A 20,878-nucleotide genomic window follows, 5' to 3' on the forward strand; every position below is an offset into this window, starting at 1 on the left:
GCCATCTGCTCTGGATTCACAGTGGCCACTGGGTATTTTAAGCTCACCCTCACTCCAAGTCTCACGACTTGCTGGTAAGGGGAACCCTAACCCTACTCTGACCCCGGGGAAAGTCAGATCTTTACCCAGCAGTGACTTCTTTGGCCCACCCACCGTCCCCCATTTTGGGGGTTACGGTAAGACAATCCAAACAAGAGTTAATAATAATGATGGCATACATTAAGCGCTTACTATGCGCAAAGCACTGCTCTAAGCACTGTCCTAAGAGTTCTAGCCCTCAAGTCAGGTACCAGTCCTGGACTAGGAGGTGAGACCGGGGTTCCAATCCTGTCTCCTCCGCTGTTTTACGACCTTGAACACAGGGGGCCTATTGTTCAACTTGATAGGGGAACAGTTTTCCGTTGACTGTGTGTTGCGGGAGGGGGAGAGGGGTATCCTGGAGTGCCCATCAGTGGCCCATCTCCTTTCTGGCCTCCAAAAATAAAGGGGATTGAGGTAAGAAGTCTTCCTAGGAAAGCACGCTGATTGACCACAGTGGTCTCTCTGAGGTAGCCCCTGTCCCTGCAGAAGGGAGGGAGCTAGGGGCCACGGTGAAGCGGGCGTCCTTTCGGCTAGCGCCGGGGCCGGGCGAGTGGTCACGGGCTTGGAAGCCGGCCTACGTGTGTTGAAGGACCGCCCGCCGGTGGAGGGTGCGGAACGGGTTAGGGGATGTCCAGGCCGGGGGTGCCATCTTCTCATTTGAAGCCTGGAGGCAAGCTTGAGGAGGAATGGCCAGGGGGTGGGGCGAGGGAGGAAGAGTGATGGAAAGAAGAAGAGCAGGGAAGAGGAGAGGGGGGAAGAACGAACGGGAGACAGGCAGCGGGAAGAAGAGAAAGGACAAGGTACTCACTGGTGTTTCTCCTCTTCCTCCTCCACCACCACTTTTGGCGTCCTCGCTGGAAGCCGGGCAGTTCCCCCAGCCCCGACCCCAGGGCCCAGTGGAGAGGCGCCGTCCACCTGCCGGCCTTTCCCCGGCCCGGTCCGTTGGGGTGACTCGGGGGATCCGCCAGAGATGGGGCTGTGGCTGGCAGACCTTCCCCGGGGTTGAAAGGCAGCCCGGCTCCTCTCACTCCTTCCCCGAATACCCAGGAGGAGGGGAGTCCACCGGCCTCACCCTTGCCCAAATAGTGTGTGTGCGTGCATGTGTGTTGCTTGGGGGCGGTGGCGGGAGAAGAGAGGAGGAGGAGGAACGCATGGTATTCCGGAGTTGCTCTGACACGGAGCCCCGCGAGGCGGCACAAGCCAGCTTGCCTCTAGGTCGGGTCTGCTAGCCGCTGCGTTCCTTGCCCGGGGACGGCGGGGCCTGTGGAGTGCCCGAGCCCACCCCTAACCCTGGCAGAGCCCTCGGCATCGGTGAAGACCGGAGAAGCTGTGGCGGGCACCTCTTCCTCCTCCTGCCAGCAAGGGGCAAAAGGTGGGGCCATCTTGGTTCTCCCTCCTACTTAGCCTGTGAGCCCCAGGTGGGACCCCATTAGCCCGTATCTGCACCCCAGGGCTTAATACAGTGCTTGGCACATAGTAAGCGCTGATCAAACACCGCAATCTCGGCCCCTCTCAACCACCGAAGGTGGGGTGCGAGGCCGCCGGCCCCGGCCTCCAAGCGCAGGGCGTAACGCTAATGGCTCTGCCCGCTCGATGCCAGCTTCGAGGGAGCAATCGCTCCCGCCGCCTGACGGGAGTCCCGGGGAGCCCATCTGTGGACCAGCGACCCAAGGGATGGGAGAAGAAACGGCTGCCTGACTCTCCCATCAACCCCGATCGATCGATCGACCCACTGACTGGGGTTGGATCGGAGAAGGCGTCATGGAAGGTCGGAGCCCAGAGGAAGAGAACGACACCAGGCCTGAGAGCACAAAATGCCTCGCGTGGACTCACCCATCTATTATTAGCTGGTCATAGGGGGCAGGTTTGTCACAGACAGGGCACGTCCAAGTTGGCTTCTTTTCATTCATTTGGAGGTAAAACACGGCATCAAAGCACTGCAGGTGGGCGCACGTCTCTGCCCGGCAAGGCATAGACAGCCGCATCTTCACCAACTGCAGGATAGGCACAGAGTTAACCAACCGGAGAACGAGCCGGGAGCCGGGGTCACCAACCTGGCCCGGTCTCACCTCGGCCGAGTCTTAGGAGAACGGCATCGAGGAGAAAGGAGGATCTGCTACATCCTCACTCCAAAGAACAGGGGACAATATGCGTAAGGACGCTTCCCCCCGGAGCCGCAACGGGAGGGCGACCGGTGGGGACAGACGGTGTAGAGGCGACAGCGGGAGACATGGTCACCTGGGACCTACACACCCGCAAGGCAGGGCATTGACCTCGGCTTGGGATGCTGGTCAATGGGTCTCTTCACCCTGTCCCAAAAGAAGGGCCCCAGTAGGGGTTTTCAGCGACTCACTGGACAGATGAGAGACACCCGGACACCGGTGGTGGCGATTTCGCTGTCGGGATCCAGGCGCAACTTCTCTTTAACTGCAGGATTGGGGACGGGGGAGAGGAAGAAGGGAGAGGGAGCGTGAAGACAGAATGAAAAGAGAGGGAGGGAGGGGGGAAGAAAGAGGGGGAGAGAGAACACACATTTTTCACCCTGGGGAAATAGCTCCAGTCCCTTCGAAAGGCAACAGAAAATGAAGATCACTTGGGTGCGAACGCTTGAGTCCCCCACCCAACCTCCATTCACGCCCGCGATCGGCGCCGTAGCCCAATACGTTGTCGCTCCTCAAAACAGAGGCCTTCAGTCTGGAAGAAAAATAAAAGGCTGGAAGCCTACATCCCCACTTCCCCTAAAGGCTCCCCCTCTTGATAGACCACATTCCCCCCCAGTCTCGTCTCTAGCTCTCCGATCCCTTCTCCATCATTCCACCCCTCCCATCCCAAACTCGCTTTCTACATAAAGAGGAATCGGACAAAATTCACAGGAACACCTCTGCCCTTCTGACACGGCATTTGGGACGAGAGAAAAATAAACACCGACCCATAGTCTGAGGGCCTAAGTTAAAAGAATAATCCACAGCCCTGGCACTACTTTTATGTTTCTGATGTTCCCTGGCACCAGGTGCATCATTTCTCACACTAGTAAGAAAAGGGACGAGAAAGATACTCGCCGGTATGTCTTGCTGCAGACGGCCAGATTTTCTTTGGACCCATTTATAAGGCCTTATCCGTGGAAAGCCAATGCACCATATGATCCCCAGGCAAGTCAGCGTATACTATAAACAACTGCTGAGAGGACAGCCTGTCTGCATCGCACCATAACAGCAGATACCCGAGCCCAGAGCCACACTTAGAGGCATAAAGAAGCTGAGAGGTCCTGCAGGACTTTCTCCCATCTCTTCCCTCCTAGTTTTGCAAAGGAGTGAGGAAGAACAAAAGGGGAGCACAAAGGAAAATACCTCTGATGTTTCCAACTACAACCGTTTTGAAACGTGACGAATTCCAACGCAAATACACAACCACGAACAAAGGAAAGCCCTGGAGTTGTTCTGGAACTTGGGTTAAGACTCAGTTACGTTCCTAACTGGGGTTCTCTCCTCTCCTAATAAAGCAACTCTTCATCGAGGTGGAATACTCAACTCCATCTTATTCGGGTTCCTTGCTTCCTCTCCTCCCTTCAGCGACCTTCCTAAAGGCTTCTCTACCCATTGGCGCCTTCTACGACAAAGTGGGAATAGAAAGAGAGGGAAGTAGCTCTAATACGAATTTGGTGGGACTACTAGAAAGGATGGAATTACTTGCGGTTTCACTCATCCCTTCCGCCTCGCCAATTCTCCCTTAAACGCATAGATCAGAGCCGGCTTCAGACAGAAAGCTTCCTCTGACACCGTGCTGGTGCAGCCGCCCTCTTTCTTCCATTTTTACAGCATCCATCCTTTCCCCCTTTCCTAACATCCCTCCTGCTGACCCCTGAAATGGAAATGCCTGTCCAGGTTTTTCTTCTTCTTTTTTTTTTTTTTAATTCAAGCATCACAGGATCTCTGATTTCCCTCCCATCGCCCCCCTCCCCTGCCATCTCCCTCAGGTCAGGACAGTTGGGCTGCGGGGTGGATTGTTTCAGTTGCGGGGAGGGTGGGGATAAGAGGAGTTCAGTGGGTGGGGCAGCATAAGGCCAGCGAGGCCAAGCAGAAGCCAGAGGGTACATGGGCTCACAATGGAGACCATAGCAAGCCCCTTCAAACTAAGAGGTGGCCACCCCCCTCCGTCCCGACTCTACCCTGCCCCGGAGGCCTGGACAACACCCCCATCTACTACTACAGACCCCAGGAGCTGCTAGGGCTCTCCGGGGTTATCAGGCCAGGGGGCTTGTGCACAGTCCTGTATCCATCCTTCCATCCTCGAACCCTGTGGGCCTTTTCTGCCACCTCGGCAGCTGGGGCGCAGGGGAGACCCCAAGAGGGGTCTCTTGGTGCTCTGCCCATCCGGCCGGGGCAACGGGCGGGAAAGGAAAGGATCTGGGGGCGTCCGGCCCCCAGAGCACAGGAATGGTTGTCTGAAGATGGGAGTGGCCCCTACCGTTTCCCCCTCTGCCCGGCACCTGTCCGGGCAAGCACGCAGTGGGAGGAAAAGAGGTTGCTGACTGGTCTGGGAGTGGGTCTCATGTGCCCCACCTTACTTTTTGGCTCAGACACCGATTTACCTCTCTCTCACTCTCTGTCTGGTTTTCCTTTTTCAGTCTGAGATGGAAAGAGAGACAGCAAAAGCCATTCAGAGAGACCCAAAGAGAGGCATAGGGAGGGAGGGCGACTGAGGCAGGCAAAGACAGAAACAGGCAGACACAGATCCAGAGTGACACAAATTGACACTGGAGACCAACAACGGGGTCTTTAGCACATTATCTGAGCGTTCTTGCAACTTGCTAATGACCAACTGGAGAGGGAGTTTTTAACTTTCCCCCCAAGGCCAACAACTCAGTACCCCCCACCCTGCTGTTTTAGTAAATAACTCCCTCTGCGTTAGAGTGGTACTTGGTAGCTTAGCAAAAATAAAAAAAGGTTTCAAAATCATCAGAAGAGGCTGTTACTTCGCTCTTATCATTAGGCTCCCCCTGAACTAAATTAGAGCTGCACAGCAAGCAACCCATGAAACCAGGTCTGCCTTTTTCCCCCTCCTTTTCTCCCTGACCACTACCTTCCCCCCAATTTTTTTTAATAGTTATTTAAGCACTTACTCTGTGCCATTCATTCATTCATTCATTCATTCAATCGTATTTATTGAGCGCTTACTGTACTGTACTTGCAAAGCGCTTGGGAAGTCCAAGTTGGCAACATCTAGAGATGGTCCCTACCCAACAGCGGGCTCACAGTCTAGAAGGGGGGACTGTGCCAGGAACTGTACTACGCACTGGGGTAGAGACGAGCTAATCAGGCTGGACACAGTCCATGTCCCATGTGGGGTTCACCGTCTTAATCCCCATTTTACAGATGAGGTAACTGAGGCACGGAGGAGTGACGTGACTTGCCCGTGGCCACACAGCAGGCAAGTGGCAGAACCCAGGTCCTCTGCTTCCCAGGCCCAGGCTCTTTTAGGCCACTCAGCTTCTGCTTACTCTCCTATGGCTCCTTTTCCTCTGCTTTCCAACACTCTCGGGTATCTCCGATCGAAAAACCCTCCCTCTATCTCCCGGCTGACACCCCAGCTCCCTCCTAGCATTTCTCTCCCAACTCCCAGAGTTGTTTACATGTGCTGCCTCCGCTTCCTCTCCTCGACCGCCTGCAATCTGGCTTCCGCCCCTCCGCTGTACTGAGACGGCCTTCTCCAAGGTCACCAATGACCTCTTCCTTGCCAGATCTCTTGGCTTCTACTCCATTCTAATTCTCCTTGACCTTTCAGTAGTCTTTGATGTTTGATTTATTTTTTATGGTACTTGTTAAGCATTTACTACGTGTCGGACACTGTTCTAAGTGTTGGGGTGGGTACCAGTCCATTGGGTCAGACAGAGTCCCTGTCCCGCATGGGACTCTCAGTCTTAAATGAGAGGGGGAACAGGTATTGATTGAATTTCCATTTTACAGCTGAGGAAACTGAGGCACAGAGAAGTTAAGTGACTTGCCCGAGATGACACAGCTAGCAATTGGCAGAGCAGGGATTAGAACCCAGGTCCTCTGACTCCCAAGCCCATGTTCTTTCCACTAGGCCAGGCTGCTTCCCTTCTTTGCCACTGTGGACCACCCCCATCAGGAAACACTAATAATAATAATGATGATAACAACACTAATGACAATGGTGCCTGTTAAGCATTAAGTGCCAAGCACCATACTAAGCACTGGGGTAAGAGACGAGATAATCCGGTTGGACACAGTCCCCGTCCTACAGTGGGGCTCACGGTCTAAGTGGGAAGGAGACCAGGTACTGAACCCCCATTTTACAGATGAGGAAACTGAGGCACATTCTGCTAGACCACATTGCTTCCCACTATAATTTCTCTAACTAGTCCTCTCCTGGTTCTCCTACCTCTCTGGCTGTTCCTTCCCAGTCTCTTTCACCGGCTCTTCCCTCCTGAACGTGGCTACCCCTGCCGGCTCAATATTCTAGGTCTCTTTCCGGGCTCCATTTACACCCACCCCCTTGGGGAGCTCATCTGCTCCCTCAGCTTCACCTCCCATCTGTACACCGACGTCTACCAAATCCACCCGGGAGTTCGCGCGGCCACTGGCCCGCTGAGTGACCCTGGGCAAGTCGCTCGGGTTTCTTCATCTGGAAGATGGGGACACCACATCTGTTCGCCCTCCTACTTAAACTGTGAGCCCCACGTGGGACAAGGATGTCTCCCATCTCCTCCGAAACCTCCAATGGCTACCCATCCATCTCCCCATCAAGCGGAACACCTCGCCGTCTTGCTTTAAGGCAATCCAGGCCTCTTTCCCATTACCTATCCTCTCTCCCTTCCCACTACAATCCAGCCCACACACTTTGCTCCTCTACTACCAACCTACTCGCTGCGTCAAGCTCCTCTTTCCCAGGCCGACCCCTCGCCTGTACCTCCCTCCCTGGCAGACCAGTACTCCTCCACCTTTGAAATCTTTTTAAAATCATCTCCTTCAGGAAGCCTTGCTCGACTCATCTCATCTCCCCACCCTATTTCCCTCTCTCCTGCATCACGTAGGCAATTGAGTCTGCAGACCCTAAGCACTCAGGTACTGGCCCCACCCTCACAGCACTTACGTATATATAGCTGTTGCTTCCCCTAACTGTAATTTATTTAGATGTCTGTCTCCTGCACTACCGCTTCTTTCAGTGCAATGATTGTGTCCATTTGCTCTACTGTACTTTTCCAAGCCCTTTAAAGGCTTTCCCCAACTAAGCCCTCAACTCCCCCAACCTGCCCTTCCACCTACATCACCTACACGCCTTAGGCACTTTGCTACTCCCACCCCAGCCCCACATCCCTTATGTACATATCCTTACACTCTGCCATCTCCCCTCTCTGTGATTTATTTTAACGCTGGCCTCCCCCTGTAGATCGTAAGCTCCTTGTGGGCAGGAACTACCAACTCTACTGATTTATACTTTCCCCAAGCGCTTAGCACAGTGTTCTGCATGCAATAAGTGCTCAATACGTAACGGTGGTTTTCCCCAGGATCTATCCCTCTCCTTGAAAAATATATGTCCCAAACTGGCCCTTTCTAGAAGCCCGGGCCCCTCTGAAAATTCATCAGCTGCCGTGAATAGGCTATCGGTTGGGTGGGAGGCTGAGTCAACCAGTCAGTGGTATTTATGGAGCACTTACCGTGTGCAGAGCACTGCACTAAGCGCTTGGGAGAGCACAATACAAAAGAGTCGGTAAAGACGGCCCCTTCCCCCAAAGAGCTTACCGACTAGAGGGGAAAGACAGGTTACAGACTGATGTGTACATCAGTGTCGTGGGGCTGCAGGAGGGGTGAAAATATAGAGTTTAAGGGGAACAGACTCGAGCGCACGAGTGTGCTGGAACTCCGACAGGCCTCACGTGGCGAGGGGAGAGGTGGGGGAACGATACTTTTCACAGAGGTTTAGCTGCTGCTGTCCCGGCCGCAGGGATTATCATCATCAATCGTATTTATTGAGCGCTTACTGTGTGCAGAGCACTGTACTAAGCGCTTGGGAAGTACAAGTTGGCAACCTATAGAGACAGTCCCTACCCAACAGTGGGCTCACAGTCTAAAAGGGGGAGACAGAGATGAAGCCCAGCTCTCTCCCCGGGTGATGGCACCACCCAATTCTGCAGGGGCCCAGCTCCAGGATGGTGACCCGTGCCTGCCGGATCGGACCCGGGCATGGGAACTCAAAAGGTACTGCCTCTGCAGGCCCTGGATCCATCGGGGGTATGTGTTTGCAGCCATTCATTCATTCAACGTATTTATTGAGCGCTTACTGAGTGCAGAGCACCGTACCAAGCGCTTGGAGAGTACAATTTGGCAGCAAGTAGAGCCAATCCCTATCCAACAACGGGCTTACAGTCTAGAAGGGAGGAGACAGACAACAAATACCTGTCCTGTCCATTTTTTTTTAATGGTATTTGTTAAGTAGATCTAACCTAATCAGGTTGGACACAGCCCCTGTACCACATAGGGCTCACAGACTTAATCCCCATTTTACAGATGATGTAACAGCAGCATGGCCTATGCTTAGTGGCATGGCCTAGTGACCAGAGCGCGGGCTTGGGAGTTAGAGGTCATGAGTTCTAATCCCAGCTCTGCCGCTTGTCTGCTGTATGACCTTGGGCAAGTCACTAAAACTTCTCTGACAAGAGCGCAGGCTTGGGAGTTAGAGGTCATGAGTTCTAATCCCAGCTCTGCCGCTTGTCTGCTGTATGACCTTGGGCAAGTCGCTAAAACTTCTCTGCCCCTCAGTTACCTCATCTGTAAAATGAGGATCGAGACTGTGAGCCCCATGTGGGACCAGGACGGCGTCCGACTTGATTATCTCAGCACTTAGAACGGTGCTCTGCACATAGTAAGCGCTTAATAAATGCCATTATTATTATTATGATGGTATCTGTTAAGCACTTACTATGTGCCAAGCACTGTTCTAAGCACTGGGGTAGATACAAGATAATCAGGTTGTCCCACGTAGGGCTCACAGACTTAATCCTTTCCCAAAGGTAACACGGGAAATAAGTGGCAGAGCCAAATTGGAATTCAGGTCCTCCTGACTCCCCCCCACCCCGGCTTTATCTACTAGGCAGCAGAGTGAGTTGGACTGAAGTGGGAAGAGGCAGATGCAGTAATCCAGTCGGGACAGGATGAAGGATTGTACTAACATGGTAGCGGTTTGGATGGAAAGGAAAGGGCGGATCCTGGCCACGTTGCGAGGGTGAGACCGGCAGGATTTGGTGATGGACTGGATATGTGGGGTGAATGAGAGAGATTTCTCTACTTGGATGCTCCGCTGATTCCTCAAATTTATTTCCAAAACAGAACTCTACATCTTTCCACCTGAAACCTGTCCTACCCTGACTTTCCCATCACTCTAGATGGCACCACCCTCCTCCTTGTCTCACAGGCCTGCAACCTTGGCATTATCCTCAACTCGTCTCTTTCATTCAACCCACACGTTCAGTGTGTCACCAGATCTTGTTGGTTCAACCTTCACAACATCGCTAAAATCCACCCTTTCCACTCCGTCCATCGATAAGCGCTCAGAAAACACCACTGACTGAATGATAGGTCACGCTGCTTCTCGACTGCAGTATGCCAACAGGGGTCTGTCCTTGGCGACGGTCTCCCAGCATTGTCTGAGGAGTGAAAAGAGCCAGGGCCTGCTGCCTGACTTCGGACAAGTCACTTTGCCTCTCTGGGCCTCAGTTTCCTCATCTGAAAATGGGAATTTGAAAGCTGTTCTCCCGCCTACTTAGACTGTGAGCCTGGGACAAAGTCTGACCTGATTATCTTGTATCTACCCCGCACTAGGTGCAGTGCATACAGGAAGCGCTTACCAAATGATGATTATTACTGTGTTCTTCAAATGTTTCCTCCGTCCTTCGTGCTTTTCTGAGCCCCCAGTTACAGCACCTGATAATGCTAGCCTTCTCACTGTGCCTTGATCTCGCCCGTCCTGCTGCTGACCTCTGGCTTGGAACGTCCTCCCTCCTCAAATCTGCCAATCATTCTCCCCTCGCCTTCAAAGCCCTACTGAAGGCTCACCTCCTCCAATAGGCCTTCCAGGCTAAGCCCCCCTTTTCCTCAGCTCCCCTCCCTTCCACATCTCCTCGACTCGCTCCCTTTGGTTCTTCCCCCCAGCCCCCGCTGCCCCACAGCACTTATGTATAAATGTATATATCTGTAATTCTACTTATTTCTATTGATGTTGTTTTGATGTGTATATATCTATAATTCTACTTATTTCTATTGATGTGTTTACTTGTTTTGATGTGTATATATCTATAATTCTATTCATTTATATTGATGCCTGTTTACTTGCTTTGATGCCTGTCTCCCCCTTCTAGACTGTAAGCCCAGTGAGGGCAGGAATTGTCTCTACTGCTGAATTGTACTTTCCAAGCGCTTAGTACAGTGCTCTGCACACAGTAAGTGCTCAATAAATACGACTGACAGAATGAATGAATGAGAGAGATCAGGGCTGGAGAGGTGGATTCGGGAATCATCCACCTAGAGATGGTAGTTGAAGCCATGGGAGCAAATGAGTTCTCCAAGGGAATGGGTGTAGAGGGAGAATAGTAGAGGATGCAGAATTGAGCCTTGAGGGACTCCCACAGTTAGGGGGTGGGAGGCAGAAGAGGAGCCCACATAGAGACCGAGAAGGAGTGGCCAGACCGATAGAAGAACAAGGAGAGGATGTGTCAGTAAAGCCAAGGTTGGATAATGTTTCCAGGAGAAGGGGGTGCTTGACAGTGTGGAAAGCAGCTGAGCGATTGAAGGAGAGCAGGATGGAGTAGAGGTCATTGGATTTGGAAAGATGGAGATCACTGGTGACTTTTGAGAGTGCAGTTTTGGTGGAGTGAAAGAGACAGAAGCCAGATTGCCAGGAGAAAACTGGAGGGGAGTGGACTCAGCAGGTGTAGACAACTCTCTGAAGGAGTCTGGAGAGGAATGGTAGGAAGGAGAAGGAGTGATAACTAGAGGGAGTCATGGGGTCAAGGGAGGTAGAGTTTATAGGATAAGGGAGACATAAGCATGCTTGAAAGCAGTGGGGAAGAAGCCACTGGGGAGTGAACAGTTGAAGATGGCAGTCAGGGAGGGAAGGAGGGAGGGGGCAAGTATTTTGATAAGGTCCAAAGGGATGGGGTCGGAAGTGCAGGTGGAAGGATTGGATTTTGATGCACAATCTCTTGAGACAGTGCTGGGGAAGATGAAAGAGTTGAAGGTGGCGAAGGAGGAAGGGACTGTAGAGAGACAGGGGAGGTTTTAGGGAGATCACGCTTGATGGGTTCAATTTCTCAATAAAGTACATGGCCAGGTTATTAGGGGCAAGACATGGAGGAGGCTGGGGGTTTGAGGAGGGAATTAAACATCTGAAACAACTGGCGAGGGCAACAGGTATGAGGAGAATAAGGATGGAGAAATAATGTTGCTGGGCAGAGGGGAAGGCAGAGCTACAGCAGGCAAGGATGAGTTTGAGATGGACAAGGTTGGTCTGATACAGGGCAAAGGGAGCAGACTGTTGAGGTGATACAGGGCTTTGGGTAAGTGGTACGAGACTGGTGAAGGGATAGGGGAGTGAGTGGAGTTCTGAAGAGAGGGTGGTGCTGGCATCAATTTGGTCATCATGGGAAGGTGGTTTGAGTATGGAGACTAAATGGGGGACGACGACTGGCGAAAATTGGTGCTGGTCAAAAGATCGGAAGTCTCTGTGTGGGGGAACAGGGGTGTGTGGGAGAGAAGGCAGGTGAGGAGGCTGTGGTCAGAAAGAGGGATTTCAGAGTTGGCGAGGGCAGAGATTGTATAGTGAATGGAGACAATGAGATCGAGAGTGTGTGTCCAAGTTGATGAGAGGGTGAGGTGGGATGAAGCAGGTCGGTGGAGTTGAGGACAGAAAGCGGGCAGCGGAAGGGTCGTCAATCAATACCATCGATGGACTGATCCTCCGGCATGGCTCCTTAGAATAAAGTGAACAAGAGCGGGTCCACTCCTCATCCCGGCTTTCCCCCATCGGAGGTGGGGAATGGATCAGACAGGGTATCCCTAATTCTGACCCAGCCAGCCATGCCGCCATGAAGCAGTCTCCGAATCCTAATGAGCTTTTCAGGGCGGTCAAATTTAGGAAGCACACGTCCTGAGTCAGCTCTAAAGATCAGCTCCATAGTTTTCATACGGTCTAGAAAAGCCACATACTGGTGTTCTGCTGCTCCCTGTCCTTTTCCTCAATGTGACATGCCGCAAAGATCATGTCCGCTGTGATCTGAAGCCACACTGCGATTCTGACGTGCTCTTGCCTTTCGGCATAGCTTTGGAGCTCTTACTGTCTGGCATCCCTCCACCCTGTCAAACACGTTTCTTAAACTGACTTGCACGCTGATGCACGTTTCTGTAACCCTCACTCTCGTCTGAGTCATAAGGTGCTGCAAAAAGGCGTTGGGGGTGCAGTCATACTTTTGCTGCAAGTAGACTTTTTCCTCTTGGTGTCATCTGCGTCAAGCCAATTTTGCTGCCTTCATCTGTTCAGTGTCTTTGATGGCTGCCTGGTAGCGCGTACTGCAGACAAATGCCCAGCACCGTTTATCTAGGAGACTGGAGGAGGGATTCCTTGTTCCGAAATAGGGCTATTGAACTGTTGCTGCAGTGCTCCTTGTGACTGTCCTCATTCTCCAGGAGCCTGACACTTAGCTGTCTTGGCAGTTTGGAAGCTACTTGGGAGAGTGATGAGCGTATTAAATAATGGTCTGTCCAGCACAAACACATATATACTTTCTCTCTCTCTCTCTAATAATAATGGCATTTGTTAAGCACTTACTACGTGCAAAGCACTGTTCTAAGTGCTGGGGAGGATACAAAGTGGTCAGGTTGTCCCACGTGGGGCTCACAGTCTTCATCCCCATTTTACAGATGAGGTAACTGAGGCACAGAGAAGTGACTTGCCCAAAGTTACACAGCTGACTGTGTATATATCTACATACACGCAAGAAGGTATTTTCAGAGACTCAAGACCACAAACTAGGTTATATACCCAGAAAATCCCCCAAATAGGTCGTCAACCTCCACTTCCTGGGCCTACCTTCCCATCAGTTACCCCCCCCACACACACACACACAGAGAAAGAGAGAGGAGAGAGAGAGAGAGTTGTCCTACCTATTCCAAGACACCACTGACCACGAAACTCACTTATGAGCACATATGTGACCGAAAAGGCCAATGCGGGACCCACAGTCTCAGCCTTACGGGGCGCACACACAAAGGCTGACCCCGGTTGTGCGGTCACGTCTGATGTCTGCGGTGCCTTGGTGCCGTATTCTCTTTTGCCTCCTCGTCTCTTGTACCTTACGAAGCTTTTACTTAGGAGCTGCTCCTCTCTCGATCTGCATTTGTGACTGTTCTTATGGCCACTCCTAGATAGCACTGAATCTACCACCCAAGTAGGCGGTGTTTCTGACTGGAGCCAGCCCCTGCTCAGTCTTGGTAAGGGTGGGGAAGTTTTTCTGCCCTCTCACTCTGCTCTCCAGATGGGATGGCTGCCGATCAGCGAACCAGCTCCAAAAGATAAGCTCAAAGACCTTAATTAAGCTGATGGAAAGGTAGGCCCAGGAAGTGGGGGCGGTTGATTTATTCTGATGATTTTTTTATGGTATTTGTTAAGCGCTTACTATGGGCCAGGCACCGTACTGAGTGCTGGGGTAGATATAAACTAATCAGGTTGGACACAGTTCATGTCCCGCATGGGGCTCACAGTCTTAATCCTCGTTTTACAGATGAGGTCAAGGAAGGATAGAGAAGTTAAGTGACTTGCCCATGGTCACACAGCATCACACGTGGTGGATCTGGGACAAGAACCCAGGTCCTCCTGATTCCCAGGCCCGGTCTCTATCCACTAGGCCACACTGCTTCTCTAAATCTACACTGGACTTTCTGGTGTATGTCCTAGTTGATGGTTTTAAATGTCTGAATTCACTTTCCTGCATTCTTTTCAACTGTATCTCTAGTTCAAATATTACTCACGAGCAGATGAGTAATCGGAGCTTCACCACTCTTCAGAATCCTCAGACCGAGTTACCTTTGGGATTCTGGACTGATTCCCCATCTCTCTTTTGTTCTTTTTAAATGCCTGTTCTGGGGAAGGGATGTTTTTAACGCTTCTCCGGCCGGGTATCTGAGTAAAGGGGTCCCTTACCTAACAGCAGTCCCCTGCATGCAACCATGGCCTCCACATCTTAACACTCACTTCCCACACTTCACCTTGACAGTAGGGAGGAATTTGCTGTCTGGCCTTCAGCGGCCTTGTGCAATGCCGTCAGTGGGCCCCCAGTGGAAATAACTGCCCACCCCTAAATTAGACAGCGGTTTACCAAGGGAGGCTAATGCAACAACGGCTGCGAAGCCCAGCCCCATCGCTATGGTGATTCAAACCACGCTGGCCAGAAGGGTCACACCGAGCCCTGGACCGAAGTGAAAGACAAGAACTGAGGCTGGAAAGCTGCCGCTGAGTCATGGGGAGGGCAGCAGTTGCTATAGCATTTTCCTCCTCCCAAGGGTGAACCTTCTGAACACATGAAGCAGAGGGAGACAGGCCAAGGTTGGAGATTATTAGCACGCCATTTTCAACAGGGGCAGGAAGATGAGGCAGAGTGGCTGAGTTGCCACGGATCACAGAACGAATGTGTACCCGAGGCAAACTGCATCTGAATAGAGGGAAAGCAGAGAGATGACGCCACTGTTGGCAGCCTGGTTTTCAATTCAATGACTGGAGCCGTAGAAGCAATTCTTCACAGCCAGGCTGGCTGACATTTAGTCAAGCTCAGAGAGACGGGGTACCCCTCCCTGAGATGCAGCCCTCGGGTAAACGTCCTGACGGGTCCCTGGATTTTACTTGATTGACAACGGCTAATCAGGGTGGTACGTCCTCTTGCCCACCCCATTAACAACTAGCCTGCCTTGGTTGGGTTGGGAGATCCTGAAATTCATTCATTCAATCATATTTATTGAGTGCTTACCGTGCGCAGAGCACTGTACTAAGCCCTTGGGAAAGTACAATACGGCAATAAAGAAATGCTGGGAAGATGTTTGAGCCAGACTGAACCTACAGGTCACAAGCTTTGCTAGCTTTTTTTCTTTTTATGGGCTCTATTAAGTGCTGTTCTAAGCGCTGGGGTAGGTACAAGTTAATTAGGTCGGACACAGTCCCGTCGCGCGTGGGACTCACGGTCTAAGTAGGAAGGAGAAAAGGTATTTAATCCCCATTTTGCAGTTGAGGAAACGGAGGCACAGAGAAGTGAAGAAATGACTTGCCCAAGTTCACACAGCAAGCAATTGGCAGAGCAACTGGCAGATCCAGGATTAGAACCCAAGCCCTCTGATTCCCGGGCCCATGCTCGGGCCACGCTGCTTCTCTGAGTTAGGCCTCAAGCCGCTATTGTTACACTGGCTGGGTGTTAAGTCTGACCCACATTTAAGCAAGGCAGAAGCAGTGTTATCAAAGGAAAATTTCTCCCCAAGCCACCATGAGGCTAATAAAAATAACACTACTACTAACAACACGGTATTTTTTTTCAGCACTTACTGTGTGCCCAGCGCTGATCTAAGCGCTAGGGCAGAGACAAGATAATCAGGTCCGACACAATCCCCGTCCCACACGGGGCTCAAAGTCTAAATAGGAAGGAGGCCAGGTACTAACTCCCCATTTTAAAGACGAGGAAACAAACACAGAGAAGCTAAGCGACTTGACCGAAGTCTCAGCAGACACATGGAGGTGCCGGGATGAGAACCCAGGCCCTCTGCCTGCCAAGTTCGAGCTCTTTCCACTGCTTCTCCAACAGGATACTAACATTAGCAACATCAGAAACACATGGAATTGTTCGCTCTTTTTTTCCCGCCCCTCCTCAAATCGCTCCTCCCTCGATCCCGCACGGAAACATTGTTCAGTGGGTGGGGAGCGGGGCCGGGATGTGCCTAGACGGGTTTCCTCCGACTAGACTAGAAATCACACGGGGAGAGAAGCGCGTTGGTAGACGGTTTCTCCTGACGGAGCCTCACTGAGGGGGCATTCTCTGTTCCTAGGTTTCCCAAACGAGCACGAAGCACCCTTTGGATTCTCTGCTCTTCGAGAAGAGGGGTTCTCAATTCAGTGGCTCAGTGGGACGTCTGGGATTCAGAGAAAAGGGAAAGGGCAGAGCCCAACACAATAGACTCTGGGTCATATATCCTTACGCGCTCTAGGGTGCGGAGGAAGGGGTAGTATAAGGCCTGGACAAGCCCCCAATCATAAGATCTACCGCGCCCCACGGGTCCAGGGTCTCAGCTCACTTCCCTTTCTTCTGGGAGCGAGCCTAAGGGCTTACCGAGGGCCTTGCAGAGCTCCGGGTGTTTCACTCCAATGTTTTTCAACCTCTGCAGCAATTCTGAGGAGGTCAGTTGCCGCACTAAGTACAAGCCCACCGAATAACTCTGGAAACAGAAAGGGGAGGGGGAGAAGAGAGAATTAGGAGCTGGCCATCTGCAAATCCCAGCCGGCCGGGCCGCTAGCTCTGGGGCACTTACCTTTCCGTAATTCCCCCAGGTGACAGTGATGCGATTTGTGGCTGAAGACAGGTACATGAGGTTTGTGAGATTAATTGGACGGCAGGGTCTTTTGGGCTCCACACCGGGCTTGTTGGATGGATAGTAACCCTGAAATTAGGAGGCGCGTGTTTTATTAGACGGGAGAGAGGAGTCGCTTTCGCCATCTTAAAAGAAAAACCTGATCGTTTAGCAAACTTCACACGTCAAGTGGGGCGGTTTTACAAGGAATTTTTTTGCAGGCTTCCCGCTGCCACCCCACTACCATTTCCTCCTCCTCTTCCAACAGCCGCTCAGCGGTCTCCGTGAATAGCAACCTCTCGCCTTCTGCAGCAAAGGAACACTTTGAGGATGAGAAGCCTTACCGGGACTGAGCAGTAGCTGTGATTCACTTTCACTGCAATGTTGGGAGGGTACTGATCCTCCTGAGGGCAGCTTGTGTCTGTGTAACAGATCCTACAAAGACAGAGAGAGAGAGCAGACTGGAGTTTGCAAAGCTGAAAGACCACCTATCGCCACCCTTGTTCCCCCCTCCCCAACCCCTCTCTTCATTGGGAATCGGCCCCAGGTCCTTTTTGGCTCTCCTGAAACCCCGCTGAAGTACAGGGTTGGGAAAAACCAGCCGTTTCAGAAAAAACTCCTTCATTCACAGGGAAGGGAAGAGCTGAGTGCACAACATTGTGCTAGGTGCTAAAGAGTACGCCAAAAAAAAGGAGATATCAAATCTGGGTCCTTAAGGAATTTAAAATTTAATTGGCGGGGGCAAGAAACATAAAAACAACAGGAGTGGTATATGTTAAGCGCTCAGGATGTGCCAAGCACTGTGACAAAGCGCCGAGGGGAGATACAAGATAATCAGGTCAGACACAGTCCTTGTCCCACATGGGGCTCACAGGCTAAGTGCGAGGGACAACAGATATCAAATACCCATTTTTACAGAGGAGGAAACTGAGGAACAGAGAACTGAAATGACTTGCTTGAGGTCACCTGGCAGGCGAGTGGCAGAGGCGGGTTTAGAACAGCCTCTAATTAGAATCCGGGCTCCTTCCACTAGGCCACACTGCTTCTCTAAAACTGATGAATGTGCACGAGTAAAGAGAGAATAAATGTAGATAACAGACACAGTGATCTGAGGTGACTGACGGGACGGCCTTGACCAGAAAGATAGGGGGGTTAGTCAGGAGTATCTCCAATTTTCTTAGGGCCAATTTAGTTTTCCGCAACTACAGAAACAGCTTCCTATCTCTAGGTTGTTGGTCTGTATTTTCCCAATTCCAGGGAACGCGAACTTACCTTAGGACAACTTGAACAGATTTCACCCCGGGCTGCAACTCCCTGACAGGGCAAGGGAGCGAGAGAGAAAGAAAAATTCAGGTCATTAAAAAAGATGAACATCCACAGTGTCAATGCCTAAGTATTACAGTAAAATCTGGTTAAGGCATTCAAGGAATCAAAAAATTAATGGTACTCTTGCCAAATACACTAACGGGGGAAAATGCGTCAGAGTTTGACTTCCGGGGCCAATTCTCTGGAACCAGGATGCACGAGACGCTACCACAGGTAACGTCCTACAAGAGAGTGTTTAAAGTCAGCTCCTCCTAGACCGTACTGACTTTACGTAATCCAGACCTCTTTCCAGGTGCTTTCACCTTTCCTCATTTGGCATTTCTGGGCTCTGTACAAGCACCTCTTGCAGGAAGAATTATAGGTGCGGTACAAGTAAGGTTGAATTTTAACAATGAACATACCTCAGAAAAAAACCATCAGCAGGGTGGAGTGTGAGGAGAGAGCACGGGAGGGGGAAAAAGCCCCAAAACAAAGAATGGGTAGCAGGAAGGAAGGAAGGAAGATTAAGGGAGAACAAGCACTGAAAATCTTAATTGGGATCGGAGGGACTGAACAGTCCAAATCCCTGCCCGGCAGTCACTCGAGTGGATTTTCCTGCTCATCCCAGCTAAGAGTGGAAGTGCTAACGGTGTTACAGGAAGAAAAGGAGCGGCGAGGCCTCGCCTCCCCTGCTGACCGGGCTTTTCCCACCCTCAGATTTCCAACTAACGCATCTCAAACATTTCAGCCAAACTCTTGTGGGTAGGAGGTCCCTGGAAGCCCCCCGATGACGGCGAGTGGGAAGGAAGCAGCCCCTCCTGCCCCTTGTGTCTGGAAGGCCTCCAGCAGACAGAGGGGAGCCTCAGCCCTGTTTCACCCATGGTGAAACAGGCACAGAGCAGCTAAATAACTTGCCAGAAAGTCAGTCACGGCCAGAACAGGAACCTCACAGTTCAGGGCTCTAGCCACCCAATTGCCGTTGTCAAGGAAGACTGAAGTGAGGGAAATGAAATCAGTGACAGACAGCATGTGAATGAACAGAGTTAACCCCCGCTCCCTCCCCTGCCCCCCTCCCCCCCCAACCAAAAAAAAAAAATATCCCTGGATCCATTCAGTTGTCTCCCTCAGGGCTGCTGCTAAGCCAGTCAGTTTCTCTGGGCGGTTGAGGGCACTTCCAGCTGGACATAGGATGATCAAGACTTCACAAGGTGTAGCATCAGACACTCAAACCAAACACTAGACACACTTCCCCTTTCGTAAGCAGTCCAAATTGTCAAGGAGAACTAATCAATGCCATTGCCATGGGACCGATTACTCTCTTCCTCCTCCCCCCAGCCAACTGTGAGGCTCTTTCCACTCTCGTGTTGAATTTCCTCCAGGTGGATTGTGGAAGGAGAGAATTAGGTAGTGCTGTTTTTGGAAAAGCTAGGAAACGTGGGCCAAAATGGACGTCACGAGCTAGCGGGAGATTCTGCGCTCTGTCCTTGGGTGAAGCTTTTTAACGTTCAAGCGAAATCTCAAAGAACTCATCGGTTTGGCTCCAGTTTCGCCTGCACGATGCACGGCAAGGAGAGCACTACCTAGTCAAGGAAGGCAACGGGCTTCTTGCTGGAGATTTAAGATACAAAACTGACAACGCATCTTCAGAATCCTGCCCTCCTAACTTGCTGACCTTAACCGAGGAAGTGCAATGACGGCAACCATTTCGGGTCATCTGAAATGGCCGTTTTTCCGTCCTCGGAACCCTGCCTTCATCACACTGCCACACGTGTGACTCCGATGCAATGGGCGTCCTTGAGGGCTGCAACAGACTAGGGTCTGTTCAGAAACGTTGGGCTAGAATAAGCCCCTCAACTGCAACCCGGATGCCGCATCCGTGTGCGTGTGGTCAGCTCCTGGGCCCAGGCTCACTGGGCTGAGCATCTCAGCTTCTCTCCTCCACTCTTTTATTCTTCTCACTTGCCGGCCTGCTAACCGACAGCCTGGCCTGCGGCTCATCGTGTCTCTGGCCCAGGCACTGGACTGACGAACTCTTTCTGACCCTGGCATCTAGAACATTGGGCAGCCTTGCCGTCGCAATGATACCGGGCTGGGCGGCTACAATGAGCGAGGGAGGGGCCTGGGGAGAGATGCCGTCCCATCACCCAGTTTCAGGCTAACTGAAAGAACCAGCCACCGGCGGTTAGGAGGCCTGCCAGGAAAGGGACGGCTGGCAACGCAGTTACCAAGTCAGTGAGAGTCAGAGTCCCGGAAGGAGTCAGAGAGATCCAGCTTTACCAGGGGAAACTGTTAAGTGAGCAAAAAGTACCTGGAGTTTCTGATCAGCTCCACTTGTCTTGGTGTCAATGCAAAAATGCATGGACTCTCCTGAAGCTTCTCATTATTCTGTGGGACTGAGACAAAAGAAAGAGGAGCAGATTTTACAGTCCAGAAACACTGCAAAACGGACGCCAAGCAAGTTCCCTTTTCTACTAAAAGCTCCTCAAACTAAAGAAAAAAGACGGAGACCAAATTATTTGTCACAGAAACTTCTTCCCTTGGATTCCTTTCAAGTAAAATTAAAATGAGGGGGAGAGACAAGACCCATAGGACTCAGCGGTTCATTCTAATAAACCATGAGAAATAACCAGCCCTTTTTCACGGCAAGGGTTTGAAAGATTTATCTTCAAATGACTCATTCTGGTCCACGTTTTCTTAGCGGAACCTTCGAGGTATGGGAGATTTGACTCCCCACAAATGAATTTCCGTCTCTAGGGACAATGAGTCAACAACTGGAGATTAAAGGGGGTTGGAAACACACACCTTTACAAACAAAAACCAATCAAGAGTAACTTCAAACCTTCCAAAATACCAGACCAGCTCCACAATAGAGCCGTCGG

The 20,878-nt window shown here is 51.5% G+C and overlaps 1 protein-coding gene across 1 annotated transcript in view; it reads right to left on the reverse strand.

Annotated features, from left to right (window-relative positions):
- Positions 1-20,878, reverse strand: part of PIAS4 (protein inhibitor of activated STAT 4) — a 46,799-nt gene that overhangs the window by 2,309 nt on the left and 23,612 nt on the right. Inside the window, exons 3-9 of the mRNA XM_038771111.1 lie at positions 20,308-20,392; positions 17,967-18,008; positions 17,039-17,129; positions 16,656-16,784; positions 16,457-16,562; positions 2,435-2,508; positions 1,915-2,075 (exon numbers count right to left, since the gene is read on the reverse strand). Coding sequence (XP_038627039.1) covers positions 1,915-2,075; positions 2,435-2,508; positions 16,457-16,562; positions 16,656-16,784; positions 17,039-17,129; positions 17,967-18,008; positions 20,308-20,392 — 688 coding nt within the window. The remainder of the gene's footprint in view (positions 1-1,914; positions 2,076-2,434; positions 2,509-16,456; positions 16,563-16,655; positions 16,785-17,038; positions 17,130-17,966; positions 18,009-20,307; positions 20,393-20,878) is intronic.

This window comes from Tachyglossus aculeatus, chromosome X2 (genome assembly GCF_015852505.1).
Source record: "Tachyglossus aculeatus isolate mTacAcu1 chromosome X2, mTacAcu1.pri, whole genome shotgun sequence".
Taxonomy (NCBI): domain Eukaryota; kingdom Metazoa; phylum Chordata; class Mammalia; order Monotremata; family Tachyglossidae; genus Tachyglossus; species Tachyglossus aculeatus.